Source organism: Salvelinus sp. IW2-2015, linkage group LG6.1 (assembly GCF_002910315.2).
Source record: "Salvelinus sp. IW2-2015 linkage group LG6.1, ASM291031v2, whole genome shotgun sequence".
Taxonomy (NCBI): Eukaryota; Metazoa; Chordata; class Actinopteri; order Salmoniformes; family Salmonidae; genus Salvelinus; species Salvelinus sp. IW2-2015.
In genome coordinates, this window is record NC_036845.1 from 19,364,136 (window position 1) to 19,391,162 (window position 27,027).

At 43.2% G+C, this 27,027-nt stretch overlaps 1 protein-coding gene across 1 annotated transcript in view; it reads left to right on the forward strand.

Moving 5' to 3' along the window:
- LOC111965272 (ER membrane protein complex subunit 2) overlaps positions 1-27,027 on the forward strand; it is a 58,497-nt gene that overhangs the window by 24,827 nt on the left and 6,643 nt on the right. The window contains exons 5-10 of the mRNA XM_023989353.2: positions 8,424-8,481; positions 16,818-16,903; positions 17,278-17,337; positions 20,377-20,458; positions 20,718-20,828; positions 23,832-23,936. Coding sequence (XP_023845121.1) covers positions 8,424-8,481; positions 16,818-16,903; positions 17,278-17,337; positions 20,377-20,458; positions 20,718-20,828; positions 23,832-23,936 — 502 coding nt within the window. The remainder of the gene's footprint in view (positions 1-8,423; positions 8,482-16,817; positions 16,904-17,277; positions 17,338-20,376; positions 20,459-20,717; positions 20,829-23,831; positions 23,937-27,027) is intronic.

The window sequence follows — 27,027 nt, forward strand, 5'->3', positions numbered from 1 at the left end:
AAGTAGAGGTCGACCGATTAATCGGCACGGCCGATTTCAAGTTTTCATAACAATCGGTATTCGGCCTTTTTGGACGCCGATTACATTGCAATCTACGAGGAAACTGCGTGGCAGGCTGACCACCTGTTACACGAGTGCAGTGTCAAAAGGACCTTGTGGCTGCAAGGAGCCAAGGTAAGTTGCTAGCTAGCATTAAACTTATCTTATAAATAACAATCAATCTTCACATAATCACTAGTTAACTACACATGGTTGATCATATTACTAGGTGAACTAACTTGTCCTGCGTTGCATATAATCAATGCGGTGCCTGTTAATTTCTCATCGAATCACAGCTTATTTCAGCAACGCCAAACGGGTGATTTAACAAAAGCGCATTGCCGAAAAAAGCACATTCTTTACACAAATGTACCTAACCATAAACATCAATGCCTTTCTTAAAATCAATACACAGACGTATATATTTTTAAACCTTCATATTTAGTTAAATGAAATTCATGTTAGCAGGCAATATTAACTAKGGAAATTGTCTCTTTTGCGTTCAGTGCAAGCAGAGTCAGGGTATATGCAGCAGTTTGAGCCGCCTGGCTCGTTGCGAACTGTGTGAAGAGCATTTCTTCCTAACAAAGACAGCAATTAATTTGCCMGAATTTTACTTAATTATGACAACATTGGAGATTGTGCAATGTAACAGCAATATTTAGACTTAGGGGGTTGCCACCCGTTCGATAAAATACGTAACGGTTCTGTATTTCACTGAAAGAATAAACGTTTTGTTTTCGAAATGATAGTTTCCAGATTTGACCATATTAATGACCTAAGGCTTGTATTTCTGTGTGTTTATTATATTATAATTAAGTCTATGATTTTATATTTGATAAAGCAGTCTGACTGAGCGGTGGTAGGCAGCAGCAGGTTCGTAAGCATTCATTCAAACCGCACTGTCCTTTGTTTGCCAGCAGCTTTTCGCAATGCTTGAAGCACAGCGCTGTTTATGCCTTCAAGTTTATCAACTCCAGAGATTAGGTTGGCAATAATAAAGTGCCTATAAGAACATCCAATAGTCAAAGGTCTATGAAATACAAATGGTATAGATAGAAATAGTCAACGCGTCATAATTCCTATAATAACTACAACCTAAAACTTCTTAACTGGGAATATTGAACCACCAGCTTTCATATGTTCTCATGTTCTGAGCAAGGAACTTAAAACGTTAGCTTTTACATGGCACATATTGCAACTTTTACTTTCTTCAATACTGTGTATTTGTATTTTTTAAACCAAATTGAACATGTTTTCATTATTTACTTGAGACTAAATATATTTATGTATTATATTAAGTTAAAATAAATGTGTTCATTGTTCATTCAGTATTGCTGTAATTGTAATTATTACAAATATACACTGCTCAAAAAAAATAAAGGGAACACTAAAATAACACATCCTAGATCTGAATGAATGAAATATTCTTATTAAATATCTTTTTTCTTTACATAGTTGAATGTGCTGACAACAAAATCACACAAAAATGATCAATGGAAATCAAATTTATCAACCCATGGAGGTCTGTATTTGGAGTCACACTCAAAATTAAAGTGGAAACCACACTACAGGCTGATCCAACTTTGATGTAATGTCCTTAAAACAAGTCAAAAATGAGGCTCAGTAGTGTGTGTGGCCTCCACGTGCCTGTATGACCTCCCTACAACGCCTGGCATGCTCCTGATGAGGTGGCGGATGGTCTCCTGAGGGATCTCCTTCCCAGACCTGGACTAAAGCATCCGCCAACTCCTGGACAGTCTGTGGTGCAACGTGCCGTTGGTGGATGGAGCGAGACATGATGTCCCAGATGTGCTCAATTGGATCAGGTCTGGGGAACGGGCGGGCAGTCCATAGCATCAATGCCTTCTTCTTGCAGGAAACTGCTGACACCCATCCGCCACATGAGGTCTAGCATTGTCTTGCATTAGGAGGAACCAGGGGCAACCGCACCAGCATATGGTCTCACAAGGGGTCTGAGGATCTCATCTCGGTACCTAATGGCAGTCAGGCTACCTCTGGCGAGCACATGGAGGGCTGTGCGGCCCACACAAGAAATGCCACCCCACACCATGACCGACCCACCGCCAAACCGGTCATGCTGGAGGGATGTGCAGGCAGCAGAACGTTCTCCACGGCGTCTCCAGACTCTGTCACGTTTGTCACATGTGCTCAGTGTGAACCTGCTTTCATCTGTGGAAGAGCACAGGGCGCCAGTGGCAAATTTGCAATCTTGGTGTTCTCTGGCAAATGCCAAACGTCCTGCACGGTGTTGGGCTGTAAGCACAACCCCCACCTGTGGACGTCAGGCCCTCATACCACCCTCATGGGTGGAGTCGTTTCTGACCGTTTGAGCAGACACATGCACATTTTGTGGCCTGCTGGAGAGGTAATTTTGCAGGGCTCTGCAGTGCTCCTCCTTGCACAAAGGCGGAGGTAGCGGTCCTGCTTCTGGGTTGTTGCCCTCCTACGGCCTCCTCCACGTCTCCTGATGTACTGGCCTGTCTCCTGGTAGCGCCTCCATGCTCTGGACACCTACGCTGACAGACACAGCAAACCTTCTTGCCCACAGCTCGCATTGATGTGCCATCCTGGATGAGCTGCACTACCTGAGCCACTTGTGGTGTGGTAGACTCCGTCTCATGCTACCACTAGAGTGAAAGCACGCCAGCATTCAAAAGTGACCAAAACATCAGCCAGGAAGATAGGAACTGAGAAGTGGTCTGTGGTCACCACCTGCAGAACCACTCCCTTTTTGGGGGTGTCTTGCTAATTGCCTATAATTTCCACCTGTTGTCTATTCCATTTGCACAACAGCATGTGAAATGTATTGTCAATTAGTGTTGCTTCCTAAGTGGACAGTTTGATTTCACAKAAGTGTGATTGACTTGGAGTTACATTGTGTTGTTTAAGTGTTCCCTTTATTTTTTTGAGCAGTGTATATAAAAATTGTYTGATTTAATCATTATCGGCTTTTTYTGGTCCTCAAATAATCGGTGYCGGCGTTGAAAAATCATAATCGGTCGACCTCTAGTTACAAGATGACATGGCTTGTTCTGAGCAGAATGAGCCTAAGTTTGTTGTGAAGAAAATTTGCAACGGCACACGCTAGTATTGCACGGTATACTGAAACTTCTGTACTTTTTCGATACCATAACATGAAAAAGGTACTAGAATTGTTGTTACTTTCGGTACTTCTGGCATTCGCAGATTCCTCCATTACGCTCCCGAAGTTGCCGGTAGTAGGCTACACAATATGTCTTGTTTGAACTATATTTGAGAAGGCCAAGTGAAAATTAAGAATTATGTTGTTTAACATGCAAACCAGCATTGCGCCAATTCAACAGCGCACCGAAGATTGTTTCAGAACGGAGGAGAGCGACTGCTATCCAATGCATGAGAAATCGCTCACTGAAGATTCAGTTCATCACCTTGGAGAGCTCCATCCACTGCAGCGGCCGCTGTCAAGCATATACAATCTGTCAACTAGAATCTGCAACTTGAAAAACAAAATAGACTAATTTACTGTTTTCAAGTGTTATGTCTTGTTCGTTGTCCAACTATGGTAAGCTGTTTGCAGGTTTTGTATTSCTCTTTTTTGGCGTCATCCTTTACTACAATGAAATGCTGCCATACTGCAGACTTTTAAAATATATTTTGTCACTTAAAATAACACTTAAAATAAGGGCTGTGTTTAGTGTAGGCTTACCTTTGTGAGCCATTTAAATCTCTCTCGGGCAAGTTGACTTTTAACAATCTATTCAGCTCTATTTATTATTTCAAAAATGCTAATTAGCTACAAAGTAGACATCATGCAAGACTACAAATCCTTGCAAGGTCCTGCACGTCATCTCTAGCTGATACCTTTGTTAACATATATTATGTCAASAGTTCACAGAATTGTCCATTTGAAAGAAATGTAGCCAATTTATTCATTACTAAATTTATCTAAAATGTAATGGTTAATCCAGAGATGCTTACCTTTGCCTCGATTTGTCAGTCTCGTCCAGATCATGACATTTTGTAGTTCTTTATGATAGCCACATAAGCTGCTAATTAGCATTAAAAAAATACATTTTGGGGGGGGGTTGTAAATACAGTCAAAAATATTGTCAATTTGTCCTTGAGTTATTTACACTGTTATCAAAACGTAATGCCAGGGAAAGCCTACACGAAACACAGCCCCATATTTTAAGTGTTTCTAAAATCCTCTATGGGAAAAATAAATGGTGTATTAACAATTGGAAACATTTCCTTGTTTGACCACTAGGTTTTATGGGTATTATGACTCATACTGTGGTACTCTTATACAGAACTGGAGTTGTAACCAGTTTTAGCAGAACATTTTTTTAATGGTTTTACCCCGTTGCCCCTCAACAGTAGGGCCTGCACCGCTCCTGCTCCCGACAGTAGAAGGTGCTGTGTCCAGTTGATAATCACTCTGATAATTGCCTTGGAACTGAACTTAAACTATACAGAAAATAATTCTCTCACACACAGATGAAATAAATGAAGTTAAGGAGAATGGGTGAGTTGATGAGCGAGGTGAAGTGAAAGATGCATAATTATGTTATCACCAATTGTGAAAGAAGAATAGGGCAGGCCATTCTATTGTATTCATCTGTTCTCAAAATGGTATGTACCCAACAGTGCATTCAGAAAGTATTCAGACCTCTTCCCTTTATTCCCACATTTTGTTACGTTACAGCCTTATTCTAAAATGGATTAAATTATAATAATTTATAATAATCATTTAAATGGAAGTAGTTTGGAACCACCAAGACTTCCTTGAGCTGGACGCCCAGCCATACTGAGCAATCGGGGGAGAAGGGCCTTGGTCAGGGATGTGACCAAGAACGCAATGGTCATTCTGTCAGCGCTCCAGAGTTGCTCTGTAGAGATGGGAGAACCTTCTAGAAGGGCAACCTTCTAGAAGGGCAACCATCTATGCAGCCCTCCACCAATTAGGCCTTTATGGTAGTGTCCAAACAGAAGCCACTCCTCAGTAAAAGGCACATGGCAGCCCGTGTGGAGTTTGCTAAAAGGCACCTAAAGATCTCTGTCCRTGACAAACAAGATTCTCTGTTCTGATGACACCAAGATTGAACTCTTTTTGGCCTGAATGCCAAGTGTCACATCTGGAGAAAATCAGGCACCGCTCATCACCTGGACAATTATCATCCCAACGGTAAAGCGTGGTGGCAGCATCATGSTGTGGGGATGTTTTTCAGTGGCAGGGAACTGGGAGGCTAGTCAGGATCGAGGGAAAGATGAAAAGAGAAAAGTACATAGAGATCTTTGATGAAAACCTGCTCTAGATCGCTCAGGACCTCAAACTGGGTAGAAGGTTCACCTTCCAACAGGACAATGACCCTAAGCTCACAGCCAACACAACGCAGGAGTGGCTTCGGGACAAGTCTCAATGTCCATGAGTGGCCCAGCCAGAGCCCGGACTTGAACCCGATCTAACATCTYTGGAGAGACCTGAAAATAGCTGTGCATTGACGCTYCCCATCCAACCTGACAGAGCTTGAGAGGATCTGCAGAAAAGAAGGGAAGAAACTCCCCAAATACAGATGTGCCAAGCTTGTAGCGTCATACCCAAGAAGACTCGAGGCTGTAATTKCTGCCAAAGGTGCTTCAACAAAGTACTGAGTAAAGGGTCTGAATACTTAAACAAATAAATTAGCAAACCTGTTTTTGTCATGATGGGGTATTGTGTGCAGATTGATGGGGGGGACAATTAAACCATTTTAGAATCAGGCTGTGACGTAACAAAATGTGGAATAAGTCAAGGGGTCTGAATATTTTCCGACTGCACTATATWTCAGTCCACCGAATCTAAATGAAATGTTGAGTGACAATGTGACAATGCTACGATTATCAGCACAAAATCATCACAGAGAGTGTGTCCAAACTTTTGACTGGCACTGTATATCTGGGGAAGGGTTTAAAACAATTTCTAGAGTGTTGAAAGTTTCCCAGAGCAAAGTGATCTCCATTATTGGTAAATGGAAAAAAATATGGAACTACCCAGTCTCTGCCTAGAGCTGGCCATTCAACCAAACTTAGCAACCAGGCAAGAAGGTCATTGGTCTTTCCGAAGGCACTGTATGTCTTAGAGCAATGGTTCCTAACCTTTTTCACTTACTGAACCTAGGACCCCTGGTTGGGAACCACTGTCTTAGGGTGATGGACTGTGCCATCCCCACGGCCTCCACAATGGATTAGTCCACTGAGAGCGCTACAAATCAGACGGGTGTCTCGTGTTCCTTAAAAAAACAAAATTAATTGTGCCTGCACGACTAAATACATTTCTGCCGACCAGCGGCCTAAAGACCAAACAATCGACCTGTCGACTAAATGGGGTCAGCCCTTAATGGCAACCACTCTGTATTCAAGAGCATGTTGTGTCTCAACCGATGGCGGGCGCAACACAAAAACCTGAGATGTTGTGAAATAGGGTCTAAGCTACAACATATGCGAAWWTGGAAAAAATCGGTGTGTTTTTAGATAATTGACGTTAAAGTTTTTATTTTATTTAGTATGAAACTTTTTTTTTCAATAAATAATTAGTTTGACCACTTTTTGTAAGCTTTTAAATTATCTCAAACTCAACCGTTGATATTTTCCAGTGATGAAGACATGGATGTCACATGGTATGGTGCGGAATGGAAAATGGTTGCACTTTGAGCACCTTTTATCTCCTGAATGTTTTGACATTCAGGTCCAAGTCACTTTCCGACCACTTTTTCCATAGGAGAACATATGGAAAGTTTTGTTTAAAGCAAAAGCGATGCTGTCAAAAAGTGATTGAATTAATCTGAATTTACCCTATAGGCCTGGGGTAAAGGCGGGGGAGTACTGTAGATCCTAAGTGGTACGATGGTCTGGGTGAGTGTGTGTGTGTGGTGGGCTCTGTTTGTGTTGGAAACAACCATTCAACTGGCAAAAAGGGGGAGAAAAAATAAGTGAATGGTTCAGTGCTCGGCCCTTTTAGCCTGAGCGAGGGATTCCCCAGGAAGGAAGTGGTTTGCTCCCACTGCTATTCTGGGGGTCCCTCAATCTTCTGTTTAAAAAAATTATAATTATGCTCTTGTTGTGCTTTTCGTCACTGAGCTGAGAGGCGAGGTCTTGCCTGCCTGTAAATATTGACATGCCACCACAGTTTCAGCTTTGTTTCTTYTCAGCACTGTTTATTTGTACATCTGCAATTGTGATGAATAAAAACAGAACGGGAGTGAATGTAAGGGTACAAGATAAACACAGTATTTTTGGCTGGAACTGGAGGAAGGGTAATTCAATTTGTTTACCACCCCTGATCACCATGACTCGTTTATCGGTTATGTCGGAGTTGATGTGATAATTGAACTCCTGCACTGTCAGATTAAATAAATGGCACACGCTGGCCTCTAATTGGCTTCAGGCGGAGGTACACTGGAATGACACAGCTTCAAACAACTAACCATCCCTCACCCCCGACACACACACACACACTGTGTTTTGTTGAGCCCCACCCCCAGTAAATAAAGCATATCAAAGTGGCTCAGGAGTGGTTGCCTGGTGCCATCTGAAATCTCCCAGAGTGCAGTTGAGTAGTAAAGTGGATGTGAGGGAAGGAGTGGCACTGGAAGTGGGGCTGCTCACTGCTAATGGGAAACAGAGTTGCTTCTGTTGTAGGTTGTGGTGGGCAGAACAGGTTTTGATCATGGAGCCCCGGCTTTTTTGGCTGCCAAACCGTTTGCATTGCTGTTCGCCTCTAATAAAAAAACAAGTTCAAAATCATCCCTGCGGACCCATGATTTGACATGACATGTGAAGTGAACACGCCTCCCCACCTCCCTGTTGCCAGGAAATGTCTGCACGGTTTGATATTTACAGCTCATAACTCACTCATTTTAAACAGGATCGTATGGGTTTCCCCTTTTGCTCCGTAACTTTAAAACACACATTGTGTTGAATATAAGCTCTGATCAGACTTGTATGTAAAAGAAGGTAGACCATTATTCCACACGGCTCAAAAGAAAGGCCTTTAAAACGCAACTGAACAGATTGATTTGATTCGCCTTTTTAAGCAAATCAAAGGCAATACTTGTGTGTGCACTCTTCAAATCAGTGTGCTTCTCTACTCTTTGTATTGGTTTCTTGACTCGTTGTTAAGTGGTGTAAGCCTCTCAACAACGCAGGCTATTTGAGCAGCAACAGTAATGACTGTTTATTTCCTCTTTTAGATCACCGCTGATTTCGGCAAGGGTTCACAGTGTAACCATAGAGACCGGCTGCGTTGTGTACCAAAACTTGATTGCCTTGAACTCTGTTTGATTTCAACACCACCTAATTTGTCTTGACCGGTGAGTCTTTTTCTTCTTCTTCCGCCTTTGAAGGTACGAGGATGCCAGCAAGCAGTATGATTCAATACTGCAAGACGATCCCACCAATACGGTAAGAGAGGAAAAACACACACTTATTCTTATTTTGTTACAGTTGTGGTCCAAACTTTTTGGACAGCTTTTGAATCTGCTGAGAAGCTTTGGTATTAGTGGTGCGAGTTTGCATAGTTAAACTCCCCTTGGCCTTTTTGACCTCAACCACATTGCTGATCAGGCTCTCACCCACACAAATGACAAGTGTTTGACGGAGTGGGCGAGGGGGGAGTGGTTCATGGTCTTAGGCAGTGTTGGACGTGTGTGGTGGAACTAAGGCTAAACTAAATGCCTGCTCTTTGAAGACGGTGATATATAGGTAGTCCTTAGAACCCTTCTGGGGTGAGCAGGACTGTGCTCCTGTATTACGTCCTGGCTTCAGGTTAGGGGTGTTAATGCAAATGCATTTTTACCGGTCATGCTTATCAGTCTGTAAGTACATTTTCATAGTTTAGTGGTATTAAATTGGCACTTGTCTATTTTCGTTAGTCATCATGCATATTATTTATCACACGTGCACAGCATACTTAACCTTGTTTGAGGAGCGGAATAGCCAATCACCTTTTAAAACAGCGCGAGAGTAGCTCCTCAAAAAGATGGTACTTGAGTGAAACCAGGGAGATCGTTCAAGATTGACTTCGAAATTGGAYGTCTATCCATGTCCTGAGGATGTCGGGAAATGCCTTCAAAACCGGCCACTAGGGGCAACAGTGAGCTCTTACCAAGTCGTTTTTGTTTTGCTAGGGTTTTGTGGACGGGGATGGGGGATGTGACTATTCCCACGATTTGTGGATTAACATCTAATTCTGCTGTGAGACTGCGAGAGCTTGAGTGAAACAKGCTTTTGTAAGCCCATGGCTACAATTAAATAGTGTAAATATTTTTGTTTCTCAATCTCAACTCGTAATTAAAATGCACCTCCCTTTCATCATTTGAGTGCATAGGCTATAGTCAACGGTAGGAGGGCTATCAGCGTGTCACACACCACTTTGCAATGTAAGCATGAGGCATTATAATTGTATGAAACCTGAATGTTTTACTTTACCTCAAATAATGAGGCATGTCTTACCTTGCTTCAAAGTAGCCTAGTAGCCAAAATCCATCCATAGAAACATGGAGGCAATTATTTAGATTTTCATCATGCCATTAACCAGCATTTCTCTCCTGATGTATTGGTTTTCATATCAACTTTATTTCATTGTCCAGAAGCCAGTGGGCCRTCCTAGTTGTTGCTATTCGAGTCCCCCTCGTTCTATGTTTCTAACTGAGATTTTCATCTGTCACATGGAACCGCTCGCATTCGGTGTGCTGTTTTAGAACAGGGTTTTCCTTCGAATTGAATTTGGACAATTATTAGCTGCTTCATTGCAGGAGTTCCATGTTCAATAATAAGCTAAAGCCTTTTGACTGAAAGGCGATAGGCTTGCTATTGTTGCATGGTTCTCTTAATGAAAAATGTCTATTTTTTGTATGCATGCATAGTATTTTCTGTTAGTCTCACAATTTTACTGTTTTTATTACATTATTATTWWTTTTTTWACATTTTGTTGACCGGTTAATGCGGGTCGGTTYGTCGACAGCAAAATGTATCGAAATGTGCATCCCTTCAGGTGTAAAGACCAGTGTTCACTTCTAAATAGTAGAAACAGATACAGGAAGCCATTTGGCTTTTACTCATGTACTTGTTATAATATATCTTAGGCCCATGCACTGTGAGATTTGTGGAGTATCTGGGCTCTGACAAGGCTGCTACTTTCCCACTATCTTGATCGCCACTTACTGTATCAGTTCTATCCACATGTTGTCTTTTGTGTGTCATCTGTATAACTGTCTATCTGCCAATTAGTCTGCATTATCATAGTGATGTAGCAAAACAGTTAACACAAAACAAATGCAACCCTCTGGTTTACGCAGCAGTTTACCATTTGAGTCCGCCATATTATAAATGAGTATAGCCTTTAGATATACACTATTGTTGCCTTAAATTCCATACAATCGTCTCTCAATTTATATTGAATTTCAGCTGAATGACTTGCAAGACCATGTCTATCCAGTGTTCTGCCAATCCCCGACCACCAACCCAAAACACATTGTACCTGCTGTTAATTGTTTCCATAAGGACATGTGGCCACGCAAGAAAAKACATGTTTTAAAGGGTTTTCAAAAGAAACCATGACCTTATTTGTTTTGGCAGTCGTCCTGTAGACGTTCAACAAGTTTCGGCGTTGCACCGACACATGGACTTGCTTAGATATATTAAACATTTTCTCTTGGCTGGCAAAGTGCGAGAGACGAAGCATAAACATTTGTTTTTTGGACACCTTGTGAGGATTCTGCACCTCACCGACTGTCTGTTTCAAACAAACGGAGGCCTTGCTGACAAAATCAATAAACTTGGGTATGCTCTGATGCAGTCACCTCCCCTTCTTTCTGGTGTGGAAGAATTGCCCGCTAGTCTCTATTGGTTCCCTGGAGTGTAACTGTCTGCTCCCCCTCGTTCAGAGCCCTTTTCACCTTCACTTTGTCATTTACAGTCATTCTTTATTTTTCTCTCTGTTTCTGTTGGACCAAACCAGTCACCGTTCTTCTATTAAAATGAGAGATCTATTTGTTTTACACAGGTTAGATCCACCATGTCCTATTTCAATTATAAGCACATTGAATACTCTGTCATGGAAGACAAGACAGGTGGTGGGAAGGGAAGCGCAAGTTAGTTTGTATAGGCCGTGATGCCTCCAGAGCAACTGCTTTTGGTTGTCAAGTTGCCAGTGCAGGCACTTCCACAACCTCAGCAATAAATATACTGAACAAAAATGTGAACACGACATGTAAAGTGTTGGGTTCATGAGCTGAAATAAAAGATCTCAGAAATGTTCAAAATGCACAAAAAGCGTACTGCTCTTCAATGTGTTTACATCCCTGTTAGTGAGCATTTCTCCATTGCCAAGATAATCCATCCACCTGACAGGTATGGCATATCAAGAAGCTGATTAAACAGCATGATCATTACACAGGTGCACCTTGTCCTGGGGACAATAAAACAGCACTCTACAATGTGTAGTTTTGCCACACAACACAATGCCACAGATGTCGGAAGTTTTGATGGAGCGTGCAATTGGCATGCTGACTGCAGGAATGTCCACAAAAGCTGTTGCCAGGTCATTGAATGTTTAATTTCTCTACCATAAGCCGCCTCCAACGTTGTTTTAGAGTATTTGGCAGTAYGTCCAACCTATGGAACTCTGTTTGGGTCCTTGCGTGTCAAAAAAGATACACGTCAAATAACACTTTGTTGATCAATCAGGACCTTAATCTGACTTCACTTCACATAATAATTTAACGCGTTCATACTTTTTTTTTACCTAGTTATTACACATTGATTACACTCACTCCTCTTTCATATGTCGCAACGATTCATCGATTTACGTATGCTATGATGCTGGTAAAGTTGCCTCGCGCACCTACAGTGCTGGTCATAAAAATAGCTGATGGATGCAAACAATGTTCTTCCTCAAAAACAGCAAAATGACAATCTGTAGCTAGCTAGCTAGCTAACTATGTAGCTAGGTCTTGTCATCTAAATTAACCCTAATTTATAAAACAGTTATTTGATTAATGGTGGTCTGACCCATCTGTGAAGCTAGCCACAATAAGGATTAGCCACAATAGTGGACTTTGCGGTTAGCCTTCAAAATAAAAGTATGTCATTGACAGTGATGTAAATGAGTACAAATAGTAGAATTATGCCATAATTGAATAGATCATAATAAACGAGGTTGGAATGTTATATGAACTCAATAAAAGACTATTTGTTAATTTGACAAAAATCTGTTGAAATCACACTGGCTGTATTAGACTTGAGTTGCATTAGGGGCATACTTATTTCACTGTACAGCCTTACCTATGGATTGTGGATCAAKGACATGGGGTATCAGTCTACTCAGTGACACCCAGAGAACATTAGCGTTGTAGTTCTTCTTGCGGGACTCTGAAACAACTGAATCGAGCCACATTTATTGTCAACCTACTATGTGTATTGAAAATTATTCTAGAGAAACAATACTGCATGGATGTTTTGGAGTCTGAAAACTGTCTGAAAAAAATATATTGGGTATTGAGTAGATTGATACCAAATTTCATTGATCCCCAATCCTTAGGTAAAGCTGTACAGTGCAATATGAATGTCAATACACACAATAGGCTGACTGGGGAGGTGGTTTCACACAGTCACAGTCCCGCGATAAGAGCTACAACGCTAATATTTGCGTGAACTCTAAACAGTTGTGTTCTTTGGGTGTCACCGAGTAGACTGATACACCTTCATTGCTTCACATTCCAACCTTGTTTAACATTGTCTAGTCTAAATTACGGCACGATTCCACCAATTGTAACCTTCTGCATCACTTTCAAAGAGGTACTTTTATTCTGAAGGCAAACCGCAAATTCCACTATTGTGCCTAATCCTTATTAGCTTACTGTGGCTTCCTTACTGTGGCTAACAGTGAGTGACTCACAAGGCTCCGTTCTCTCGTTGTCGTCTGCTTGTTAACAAACACCAAGTGACTGGGGACTACTGGTGAGCTCCATAATGAAAAATGATGTGGTAGGTGAAATGAAGAACGCAATCTTTTTTTCTTCTTCTAATGTATTACACAAGTTGACTGCAGGTATTTACTTAAAATGAAACTACAAATATTTAAATGTATAAAAAAAAAGTGGCAATTTCCAAATACCCTGGTATACCGTAAAACATTTCAACCTAAACTGAACTTGGAAGGGCAAAGGGTAAAATCAGCCTTCGCAAAGGACAATGTTTTAGGCAGACTTTGCTGAWAGTCTACCGGGTCCTGAATTATCAAATGACTTTCTAGGAGCTCTACCTATGACACGTAATAGTTTACTTAATGGGTAAACTAGTTAATATATGCATTGTCCTCTTCATTCTTTGGGTTGTGAGATCTTCTCCAATGGGAAATGGGAGGTGCCTTGGGAATTGTACTCGTGACGGATTGGTGTGTACTAGTACTCGCTAGTCAATCAGAGCACCACCCAGGCAATGTCCTGGGATGTGATCGGTCTGTTTCCTGATCTCCAAAGGCAGGGTGGATGTCACCCGTAACACCAGCGCCCTTTTGTTAAACCTGAGGGCGGGAATGGAAACAGATACTCACTGTCCCCTGGTGTCTTCCAGACCAGCTTTTTCCCACCAACCCGTCCTGGCTGGTGAGGGTTTGGTGTGGACGGGGGCTGACATCATTTAGGTCACCTGTCTTTGAATGAAGGATCTCCACTGCTCCCAGTCCTGCATGTTCTCTAACATGTTCTGTACAATGAGGGAGGGGATGGAGCTCAAAGAAATGGCGGAAAATTGGCAACCACAGCAAGGACTTGTGAGGCATCCCAGCATGCCGAGCTGGAGATTGGAAACTGAGCTGTTGTAATTACAGACTGTGGAATAGATGTGGTACCCATTAACCAAAATTGTTGAATCAACAGAAATTGCTCAAGGTTTCTCTGCCATGGCGGTGTCCAAAGAATGTGTCGAACTCTTAGCCCTTCCATAGTTTTATTGTGTTCCAATACCTACAGCAATGATCTGGCGAAATTCTCATTTGCTTGCGTAAATGCATTTTTGTGCTTCTCTCGTCTTTTTTTCTTTGTCTTTGAGAACTTTGGCTAAAAGGCTATAGCCTAGTGTCTGTCTACCACATTTTCATACAAAGGTAACTTCATTCATTATTCATTCGGAGTCCAAATGACACTGGATGATTCATCTGATATATGGAATTCCGACCCTCATTTCATCCTAATTGGTGTGCAGAAACAACTCGTATTTATTGAGAAAGCAATTGAGGTCACTGAGAATCCCTTACTGAGGTTGAACGGGAATTGTATGCAATTAGAGTGTAGGACAAGGTAGTTTTTACAGAGGTCAAGATGCACTCAGTTTTCTACTGAGCTGAAACTAGATCCTGTTGAAATTGAAAATATTGGCTTTTTGCAACCATATGATTTAGGCACTATTTAGTCAATGCTTCTGTATTTGATTTCTGGATGCCTTAGTATACTTTGATTCCAAGTAATACAAGTAAAACTCCCTAAGCTCTTAGGCATTTGAAACATCTGTGTAACAGTTTATTCTTTTACTGTACACAAATGTTTTACTCTGAGTTGTTTCGTGTTATTGTTGCTTTCAATGCATTAATACCTTCATCTACTAGCTATTTCACAACAGCGGCACATAGCGTCGTTCATGGTCCCTCCCTTTTTCTCTGTATTCGTCTCTCCATCTCCCTCCATTCTCGACCCCTCCATCTGTCCCTCCATGTATGTTATTTAACATTATTATAACAGGCTATCTTAGGTGTCCAGCGTTGTCCTCGCAGTCAGAGCCTGGGTTGTGGTGAGTCCTTCTCAGTTTAGAGCCGGGGGTGATTTTAAAAAAAATCCAGTGCTCTGAGTGCTCCTCGAGAACCCCATAATTAAAAAAAGAATCATGACAACGGCAGGATTATCCCTGCTGCCAGGTTCGTCTGGATCATTAGTTTGGAGAGGGGAGAGAGCGAGAGGAGGAGCGTTTGGAAGAGCTCCGCATTTTAATAAAGATCTGTGTGACTCCCTTCGGGTGTGACTCCTTCGGGGCTACCAACTTCCATATGTTCCGAGTGAGCCCCAAGTGGTTCTTTATCGGGAAAGAAGGACTGGGAGAGAACGAGAGGAAGGGAAGAAGAGAGGGGTGTGGGGTAGGCCAACAATTGCAACATCCACACTGAAAGTTGGTGTTCTGACATAGTTTTGGTATCGGACGGGGAAAAATACATATGTTAGCAATTTGGTTAGAAGTGAGTATATTCCTTAATCTCACATAGCATCAAGCCCCAGTAGAATATGGTCCATGTAGAATAGTTTGATCTTTTGAGGAGATATGTGTTTTTATGGGCAGAGGGGGGAGAGAAGTAGTTGGTGTCACCCCCCCCTCCCCAACTCACTAAGATTGCTCTATAAATGAATCCTAATCCTTTTGAATAATATTTTCTTGACAATGCTTGTGTTTAATTGTGTGAGGACCACTCTCAAACAGAAATTCACATGGTATGTGTTTATTTGAGAACAAAGGCAAAAAATAATACAGGTCAAGAATAATCTAGATATTTATACAAATTTGCCTACTTTAGGTTAGTGTGTGTCTGTGTGTGTTGTCTAAGTAAGCACCATAGCCAGGCTGTAGTGCAGGTCCCTGTCCCAGGGTGATGAATAAGTGGATTTATTGTGACGGTGGTGTCAGTGGATTCCCAGATTTATGGCCGCTCAGTCATGACTCATGCACAGCCCACAATGGCTTTGGTTTTGAGTGTGGGAGAAAGGAAGCCCCACTCAATCAAATGCCAGTCCATAAATAAAGTGGTCCGTGGCAGGCAGGGCAGCACCATTCTAATGGCAACAGCAGCCCGCCGTTAGACACACAACCCTCCAAAAACGCCGCCTGGAAAAGTCAGAGGGGACGTAATACTTTCTGATTCAGATTGATGAGAATCCAATCCACTTTAAGGTCASTTCAACATCAAAATGAAAGAAAAGGCATTTGGAGGCTGACGTAAGTTAGCTAGGCTTCAGAAGCTCWTTCTGAATGCGCTGGCCGTTGGATTTTGGGGTAAGGCGCTGTTTTCCCCACTTAGACGGGGATGACTCACCACTATATCTCAGACGCTAAGCTCACACGCCGACTCTCAAATGTTGACTCATGATTTGTGTTCTTCCTTCCACAGATATAGCCTAGCTAACCATGACCTCTTATGAGATGCTGGCACATCAATTTAAAGTTGCCCCATAACAATATCAACAATATTCGGTACATCAGCATTTTAAGTAGCGAGGCTTCTCACCGCTGTGTAAGAACTGTAACAAAAGTGCTCAGTAAGGCTKGTTCATGCAGTCAATATCTCTCTCCTAATTTGAAGATATCTCTTAACTGAAATGTTATGATTTGGTACTGAACATCATCACATCAACACTTTTGGCTGATGTTTCCGTAGWGAAAATGTAAAAATCCTGATTCCCACCACCACAGTCCTCCACTCCCCATAGATTTGGCGTTCTGTGAACTCATGATCCCTATCCCCAGGGGGCTCGGCCAGGAGCAGAGGGGGGTGGCTTTGACCAATATCCCAAACCTCACCCCTCCCCAACTTCCACCTGAACACAGTTCCAAGACTCCCAAACTCATTTAACACGTACCCTCCTCCTTTCTCTCCTCTCCCTTTTATTTGTGTGAGCTCTGAGGAGACCCCCTCTCCTCGGTCAAACACTTGAGGAGCTAAGACCTTACTAATCCTCTGTTGATGCTGATCTCCACAGGCGGCGAGGAAGAGGAAGATCTCGATTCTGAAGGCCCAGGGGAAGAGTGCCGAGGCCATCCGCGAGCTCAACGAGTATCTGGAGCAGTGAGTAGTGTTTTACAAGGGGATTTGGACGCCCTCCTCCTCACGCTCACCTCCCCTGGTCTTTTTAATTAAAAGGGGGTTTGCATTCGATTTGAGCCGGGCTGGGCCACAACCTGTCCATGAGACCCCCTCAACTCTACTAAACCCCCCATCTTGGAGCTCTGCCTGTTTGCCATGTCTGTCTATGTTAGCCTAGTTATATAATGCYACGATTTGGATTTATTTGAAACGTGGCGATTTCAGCTATTGTACTATACATTAGAGTGGTTATTGTTGATGATCCTCTTGCTAATACGGGCTCTACATAGCATGGTGGGATGGTGCTGAAAAGAATCCTCAATGGGAGACACCCTAAATGTCTCACTGTTTTACAGGTTCGTCGGTGACCAGGAAGCGTGGCACGAGCTGTCGGAACTCTACATCAACGAGCACGAGTAAGCATTGYATTTCTTTATCGCGTGAATTTAACTCTTCATCGACATGACTTGTGACGTTTTGACGGACTTATTCCAGTGGTGGGAGAAACCTGTGACCGGTCCAGATTTGAGAGTGTTCTCACTCTAGTGCTGTGCCAGCAGTGTGTCAGCACTCCCTGGTGTCAAGACCTGGAGGCGGCACCTTATTATATCTCCCATGGGCATTTGTCAGCTTCTAACAGACTCGGGGGGGGCGAGACGGAGTGGGGAGTGTCTGGAAGCAGTAACTCCTCTCCTCTCCCAGTCTCGGTGGCTGAACTGACGGCTTGATCCCAGAAGGGATATATTAGGATGGGCACAATGGAGAGGGGCGTTGAAATGCCGAACTCAGCCAGGGGTCCGCATTGAGCCCCTGTCTATGTTTGTCACATGGAGTGGAGGGTAATAGGATTTTGACCCTAAGCCCCCCGGTCATACATATGGGGGTAAGACAACCCCTTACTGATATCTCTGTTGCCAGGGGTAATTGTCAGCCTCTCAAGACAAGAGCATTGTAAGAAATGTTTTTGTTTGGTTTTGTCACTTTTTATCCCTCCTTAATTGTCTTGGGGGCTTAGGAGTCAGGGAAGCAGACGTCTTTCACGGAGGTGTGTTTGTGTGTATAGGCGCTCTGGTGTGTGTGTGTGTGTGTGTGTGTGTGTGTGTGTGGTGTGTGTGTGTGTGTGTGTGTGAGCAGCACACTGGGTCTGCGGTCACCCTGGCAAGAGGGCAGTGTCTGCAGGAATGTTTAGCGCAGTGAGAGGGCTGCTTATTGGATATTTCATGTATTTGTCCTGAGGGGCTTTATTGCTGTAATAGAGGGAGGAAATCCAGGGGTGAGCGGATTATCTCCCAGCTTAGCCAAACTTTTGTAATATCACCCCATTCACTTCCCGAGCCCCTTATCTACAGGCGTGTCCATTTCTTTTCTCTCTTTTCTTTATTTTTGGGTTACAAACGCCCTTTTTTCCCTCACCCTCTTCCGGACAGCATGGCATTATCGCCTCTCTTTTCCACAGAGCGAGAGGGAGGGAGAGTGGCTGCAGAGAGATTCCCAGGAGAAGTTGGTGGCACTTTGTTTCCAGAGCCAGAAAAAAACAGGCTGATGAGGAAGAGAAATGAACTGCTCCGCCCTCACTGTGTAGCGCCCCGCAAGCTAAAAATATACAAATCACCCACGGCCTGCCATTGTTACATGTCTACAGGCGTCAGTGTTCAAACATTACGACAGTAATTAATAGCCTAACACAGTGGAAACTTTAAAAAAAATATATATATACAAACAAACAAAATCCTCATACCGCTGAGTGATATTCGGACGTTATTGAGATTGCGCCTTTTTGTTATTGTGGCGTTGAACCGCTGAGATGCTTCAACTCATTGGGAATCATCTGAGCTTGTAGTGCTGTTGAATTAGGCTTTATTTCACGACTGTCTATCGGTTCAGATTGGCCTGGTCATCCGATGGAGCATGATGACTTTCTGTGGTCAGCTTGCACAGTCTAATGGGGGAATCTTGATCCGTTTGCCCAGTCTAGTTGGGGGAAAAAGCTTTGGGGTGGAACTCAGTCAAACTGTGGTTTCACAATTGGTAGCACCAAAAACCAACCATTGTCTGGTTTGGTGTTCAAAGCAAATGTGTGAGTCATCCTAACAGTGCCACCACCACGAGGTAGCAGCGTGGTCTCTGAACCCAGGTTTAGGGAGTTGGAGCTGAGTGGTGGTGATGATGGTCGGAGGGTGGAGATTGGAGGGTGCGGTACTGCAGTCAGCCAGGGCTCTGCCTGGTGATGGAGGCTGCCTCTCCTCTCTCCGCTGCAGGCCGGGGCCACTTCAGGAGCACATCTGAAAGTCTTTATGGGGAGGAAGTGGTAATTGTAAGCAGCCCCCCCAACCTTCCGAATACCCCGATCTCTCTCTCTCTCTCTCTTCTCTCTCCCCCCCATTCTCTCTCATTCGAACTCGCCCCTCGCTCTCCCCCACCACTCTAATGCTGCTGCTCTCCTTCTTTTGAAGTCCTTTAAACAGACTCTAAATGGGCCGATCGTCTCTTCATGTCGTGCGAGGCAGCATTTGGGGGTGTCTGTTCCCGCCAATACACCCAGCTTGCGTCAGAGCGTACCCCCCCCCCCCCCCCCGCTTCTCCCTCCATGTCAGTGAAATGGCTACAAATTTGCGTCCTTATCTGCGTCATTTATGATCCCACCACCACAAGCACAATTTTTGGTTTATCTGCACATTTCCAAGTGCTGATACAGCGTATGGTGGATCACGTACAGTCTCTCTCTACACTAGAATTGAGTGCTGGGTTTTGCGTTTTGTCCGATTTTGGTTTAATAGCCCTGTTCTGGGTTCATGTAGTCTGTCAAGGCGTGGGAAATTGTGTGTGTGTGTGGACTGTGTAATTCTGACTGTGTGCGTCTGAGTGTGTGCTGGAGAGATAAACTTGCATTCCCTTGGACGGGTCCCCTGAAGGAGAAATTGTGTATTAGATGTATAATGGTTGTAGATTAGCGTGAGGTCAACAGCTCAGCAGTCTGCTGAGAAGTGATCTCATCTGAGTAGGGCACAGTGTGCCAGTTTCTACTGTAGCGCTGACCTCAGGAAGGTTTTTAACTAGACATTACCAGAGTGAAAAACACATCGCCAGACAGACGGATTGATCCTGTGTGTCTGGAGACCCCTGCTCCTCTCCTTTTCAATGTTCCACTTTCCAAAACTGAAGAGTTTCGCCAATATAGACATAACCACATAGGCCACCAGATCCCCTTAGTCTGCAAATAAACTTATTTTGTTAGATGCATCTTCCTAGACTCAAACGTGCCTAAATGTACAGTAAACCAAGGCAGCAGTAGAACTTTTCTGCCTAACAAATTTACACTCGGATTGGAATGGGTAGACTACGTCACAGATGAAATAGAGCACATTTCCCCCCTTACTATTTTTAAAGCTGAAAGATGAAATGTCCATCGCTAGTGGTCATCAATCTATCTATTCATTGTTCCCTTGTTTCCACAGCTATGGAAAAGCAGCTTTCTGTCTGGAGGAGCTGATGATGACCAACCCTCACAATCACTTGTACTGTGAGCAGTACGCTGAGGTAGGTATGACTCTCTGCGTGTCCATCATCAAGCGGCCTAACTATGGAATGATGTTTTCTCCCAGCCCTCTACGTGAATGGTCTCTCTCACGTGGAGGAGCCCGGCCGCTGCACTTAACGTCAGTGGGAATACACGCTCATGAATGTCAAAATGTTTACACGGCTTGTCATGTCGTGCTTATTCAGATGCCGTGTAGGCATTGCGTAAGCCCCCCGGTCGGCACGCCTCATACCCATATTTGAATGCCTTGTCTCACAGGTGAAGTACACCCAAGGGGGGCTGGAAAACCTGGAGCTGTCCAGAAAGTATTTTGCCCAGGCTCTGAAGCTGAACAACAGAAACATGAGGGCCTTGTTCGGTCTGTATATGGTGAGTTCGAACATCTAACCCGTCGCATGATAGAGGAGCGAGGGAGGGGGTGAAAGAGCAACATGTGGTTTGTCAAAATGTGCAGGCCTGCTACTGCCTTTATGTAGCGACCACAGAGCCCAGCTTTCAGATAGGTCAGGTCAATGCTGACTCAGTGGGTAAACCCCCTCGGCTTGGAAAAGTCTGCCCCTTCAAACTCTCTATTTTGGTAATATAACCCCTCTAAGCTTTCGTACGGGACTTTTTTCATGTTTATGACCAAAATTACTTAAATAAAATAAATATAGAGCAGTGGCAGTACGAAAAAAAGGAAAGAGAGGGCGACTGGCTCTGTCAGTCCCGGCAGCCCCCCGGCCCAGGTTAACGTTTTGATTTCGTCTGCGCCAAATGCCCCACCTTTCATCTTCATATTTATTTAAACAGGAAGTTGTCCGTTAGCACCAATGCATCATATGTAAGTGAGTCCTGACATAAGAACACAAACGGAGAGTGCAGGAATAAGGGTGGGTGGATGGCCAGAGCAGAGAGAAGCAGCGACACAGGCCTTCCAGTGTTTTCTCTCTATTGCAACAGGGGTTCAAGCAGGTAAAACATCTCATACCCGGAAAGGGGCACAACCACTGGATCCGTTCATGGTCTTTGAAGGGATATCTTCACTTTTATAGACTAACCTTTTATTTTTCTTAAAGTAGTCAATGGGGTTCAGATTAGCTAATGTTATTTAAACAAATTCAAACTGTAAATGAGGGGTTAAAATTAGCTAATGTTATTTAAACAAATTCAAACTGTAAATGACGGTCTCTCCTGGCCCATAGACTACTTTCAGGGTAAATGGAGAAAGAGGTAAGTCTAAAAAGATCTTCAAGGTGCTAGCTAGCCGCAGAACATGCTTAAAAAGCAGCATCAATTCAAGACCTTCAGATCCCTTAACCTCCAAAGTTATTCCTGTTCACCTATGGGGGAATTCCGACCCGAATTAAGCGCACGTAAATGGAACGTAATTATCTTTGTATGCACTTTTCTCTCGACACATTGGTAARCGCTAGGTAGATGAGTAAGCCATTCGGATAAGGGGATTGTAAATATAAATAACAATTGTTTTAGATCTATTTCACCATGCCACTGTCAGTTATACCCACATTTAGAACTGTCCCTCTAGTGTTCCTTTCCTTAGATTTTGCATTATTTCCATTACATAGTAAGTTTAGCTTTCTTTCCTCTGTCACATTTGTGTGGTTGTTCCTGAGGATTGCTAGTAATAGTGGATCATATTGGGCTAACGTATTGCAAGTTGCGCAATCATTTGGGACATGTAGCCTAATTTGAATCATTATGGAATCATACGTAGCAGTTTAAACCTGGGGCGTGGCGCACGGTTCGCAACGACTGGACTGTTCTCAACACAGTTCCACGATTAGTGTGGATTATTACGGTGGACTTAATGACTACTGTTCAGTTAACCACTACTCTACACTTTTCTCACCTTCTGATATTTTATGGATTGAACAATTTGAAGATGTCAGCTTTCAGGATGAATCGAACGACTGTATTTTCGATTCACCAATATAGTTTGTGCRTGTTGTTTTTTWWAAATTATTCATAAATACTTTCCTAACCATAAATAATATACAAGATCAGAATATTTTTTTAAATCTAGCAATTGGTGTTGAAAATGCGACAAACATGCATGTATTTAGGCCTACAAGGCTTTCTTTCATTGATCCCTAATATTCTGAACCGTTCTCTCCATATATTTTAGTGAGTCTGTCGACAATTCAGATTAAAGGTAACACCAAATTAAAAGGGATGGCTTTAGATAAATGTACTGAAAACTCCACGAGGAAATCTGTTGGCCAGCAAGTGGGAGGGTTTTCAGTGGTTTGAATTAAATGTATTCAGCGCGCGCAAGGGAACCACGCCTGCAAAGCCCGTTACGCACCTGCATAAGGTAAGTCTGAACACCAACTACTGAAGTGCATAGGAAAGGCATACATAGTTACGTAGAGGACTTTATGTTCCTCCGTCAAATCATCCACTGCCACTTATATTTTGGCCTAACGCTGGTTTCAGGTTTAAATTTGATCATAAAAAAGTGTCCACAAGGTCCAGAGTTGAAATCCTTGACAAGTGCAAGTTAGTTCCTGACATGGGATTGTGCCAAGGCAATGACTTTCTGACCATTTCATCTGATTCTGGGTGACAGTGACGCTTCGTGAACACCACCGAAGGGCAGCTCCTCACCGAAGAGCTATTTGATTGGATCAGCGTAGTCGTTCAGAGCACCTGGCACAGCTGAGTCGTTGGTAGCCGTGACCACTGTGAGGTTAGTGTTAGCCAATGCTGTGTCACCGCACTAGCGGGGATCTTCTCACAGAGGACGACATCATTCTGGGGTAGTCTGTCGAAGCTGAGGTTAAGCCGGAGGTTATGAAGAAGAAATCCAGAAGCAAAAGCGTTAAAAAATAAAAATAGGGGGGGGGGGGGGGGGCAAAGTTGATTGGGGTGTAGTTAAAGTTTCAGCATGTCCATGGGGACGCCTTTGAAGTGCTGCCCGTTCAAGCCTAGTGGGGTTTGCACTTCGGAGGCGATGGCAGTAGCATGGGAAAGACATGGGTTTTGTGGTTCTGAGGGGAGCTGGGGCGGGCAGAGAGCATGATTCACATCGCGCTTCGCTCGCCACAGCACCGCGGGTTCTGAAGACATACTGAAGACATGCCGGCCCTGTCATCACCGGCTATCTATGGTGTTGGAGAAATTAGGGCCCATTAGGTGACACTGCCCTTGAGGGCTGGGGAATTGAATAAAGCACTCACTTTTTCCTCTCCTGTTAATGTTTTTTTTGCGTCGTCGGGCCAATTTTTTTCTCGTCCTGCCCACGGTGGAATTGGTTGCACATTCATCTCAATTATGCTTTTATTGCAATTTTGATATGACGACACCTTTCTTTCCTCTCCTCTTTCCTCTCTCCCTTGCTTTCCACTCCCTTCTTCTTCCCCTGTGTAGTCGGCAAGCCACATTGCTGCCAGCCCCAAAGTGAACGCCACGGTGAAAAAGGCCAATGTGAAGTATGCTACTTGGGCCACCAATCAAATCAACCGAGCCTATCAGGTGAGTTACGCCAGGTGTCTACTTTAATAATGAAAGCTACACTATTTACATTTGAGTCATTTAGCTCTTATTCAGAGCGATGCATACATTTTCCTACTTTTTTCCCCGTACGGGTCCCCCGTGGTAATCGAACCCACAACCCTGGTGTTGCAAGCGCCATGCTATACCGACTGAGCCACATGGGACCTTTCCCACTTGCCTTTTCCACTTAACTGTTCCTATACAACAAGGGTAGTCAGCCTTGGTTCTGTACTGCAACATGCACGTCATGTATTTGATTGAACATTTCTGCTTTAGACCAGGTGTCATTAATCTAGCCAATCACTGTTGGTGATGTTATTGGCAGAATTAAGAATGGTGCCTAGGGCTGTTGCGGAGACCATATTCATCAAAACATGCTTTTAAAACTCACTGTTAGGAAAAAAAAATGTCACCTCTCTGTGAWGATCAATTTGAAGGAAGAAGTTCAACAACAGGTTGAAACTGAGTGAAAAACATGGTCGTTGTGGAACGAAATGGACAGCGCTTTCTAAGGTGATGATTCATTCAAAGCATTGAGAGGTCGCATGTAGGACACCTATACAGCTTATGCATAAACATTTGCCTATGTATGAGCCCATGCCCGAAAAAGAAACCTGAATTAAAATAATGATTGTGCCATTATACAAGACATAGCCTTCCGCATATTATGCAAGTCATAATAAAACAAATTAAAAGCATAGGATTTTATGTCTTTTGTACATTTCTCTAGACGATCTTCCCAAATTTAACAAATCCACTTTGAGTGTGGACTGTATTATTATGCATACTGGATGGACTGGTTACCATTTGCGATGCTCCAAACGTTCTATCCATGAGTCTGGGAGAGAATGTATAGGCTTAGGCGATGCTGTTGGTTCATCGATTGTGCAGGGCAGCTTACAGAGTTAGCCTACAATTATAGTGAATTTGATTTTGAATAGCCTAGTAATAGGAATTTTTTGTATATTTTCATAATCAATTGGCTGGTACATTTACTTTTTAGCTACAGAATATCTCACCACTGAGCACTTCCATTTCCTCCTCTCTCCTTCATTCCTTTTTCAAGCGAGCACAGATGGGGAGCTGTCAACAGTTTAATTAAATATGTTTCGTTGTGATTTCTTTTTACTATCGATGTTCCCGAACAGATTTCTCTTGGTTTCCCAAATGAACACTGAGTAACTGCAGGAACACAAGTTGGAGAGCCCATGGCATACAGGGTTTTGGCGGAGTATTACCTGGCACGCAGCGAGAGGCTGTATGTTTCTCAAACAATGGTTGATGCATGTTATAAGTCCAGACATTTCTATATGCAATCCCGTGTGAAAGCAGAGTTTTGATGGTTGCCACTAAAAAGAGGAGGATCCCAGCTGCTACTATATTTAGGCGCATTGCTCAGCTGCTCCACTATTAAACTATAGTAGCCTACCCGGCATGATTTAACTGCGGGAAAGCGGCCTCTATTCGCTATCCAAGTGCATACGGTTGACTTGTCTTTTTTCCCCCCTTCCACTACCCATTTGATAATGGGCCATTCTAAGTCAAAAACCAATTTTACATATTAGTGAATATTTAATTGAGAATAGACTGATGGGTGATATATGATCACTTGATGAGAGAACAAGGTGTGCAGCCTGAGGCAAGGAATGGCAAGGTTTTTTAGCAATTAAWTTTTTTTTGTCAATAGCCTGTAGTTCCATCATGCAGCCCATATATGTATTAATTTCTAAGACATTCTAAGGTTTGAATCATTCACAACTAATTCTAAATATAGAGTATAGGACCTGTTTCAATTATCACTTTTACGCCCAACATAGCCACTTCATACGCGCACTGTCCTTTCTATTTTAGTTCAATTATATTATACTTACAATAAAATCATAACATCGTACAGCCAGATAACATACAGTAGGCCGACTCATATTCGGTTCTTCTGAAATACATTCTCTTCATATCATGTTTCTTTAGACCTGCCAAATATAAATAATGGATTTAATGTGTTGGGGTATATTAAATGGATTTATTTGACTTTTTGTAGAATGTAGCTGCGCAGAAGGTGCGCATCAGCGGCTTGTATGCGCGGAGGCCTGGAGATGCCTAACATGTTTGTTAATTAACGGTAGTTTACCTTGAGACCGGCAGTCTTGACAATAACCAGCTGCCAAAATGTCATGACCACCACAGCCCTAGTGGTGCATGACTGTTTGGGACGAAATCCTGCAGTGGCACTCCAGGACCAGGTTTACCTACCCATGCTATGCAATAACTTAATCCCTTGCATACTCTTGAGTTCTTACTGTATCCTCCCCCTGGTCTATGCGAACCATCCTACTTACCCTCTGAGGCCACGGCTGTCCTGGGAATGGTTTTGACCAGCGGGGGGGTCCAGACGGTCCACCTCAATTCAGTGTCTTACTGTTTGGGTGGATTTCAGCTAATGTGTTGACTTAAGACCACAAGGCCCGCTCTGATTATAATTTTTTTTACTGTGCCTTTACGTGTGCTGCTGGGCTATCGATCCCCACCACAGTTGAATCATGTAAGATTTGAGTGGAACAAATATGTCTAGTGGTGGGACGGGGAGGTATGACACGTCTACCTTTCTGAGAAAAGGATCGGGAAAGAGCGAGGGGGATACGTGGGGAAAGAGCGGAAAAAGTGAAACACTGCTCAGATGGCATGACTAAACCGGTTTACGCTGTTGCCATGGCACCTTGGGCATAAATGTGTATTTAATATAACTCTTTGCTGCCATAAGGGGTGATATGCATTGCTTATTTAGGCATTGACAGTTAAACATGCAATATGCAGTTCCTTGCTCTGCATGTGCGGACTCTGTCGGGAGAGTGGAACCACGCTGAGCCACTCAAGCCCAAGTCTTTACACACTCAGCGCCGTCTTTCCCTCCTGGAGTGCGGGGAGGGATTCCACCACAGAGGTGGAATGGTCCGACCACCATTAATCAAATAAGAACTGTCTTATAAATGAGGGTTATTTTAGATGGCACTTAGCTATATAGTTAGTTAGCTAGCTAACTATAGCTATTGAAACAGATTATGTGGTTTTGCTA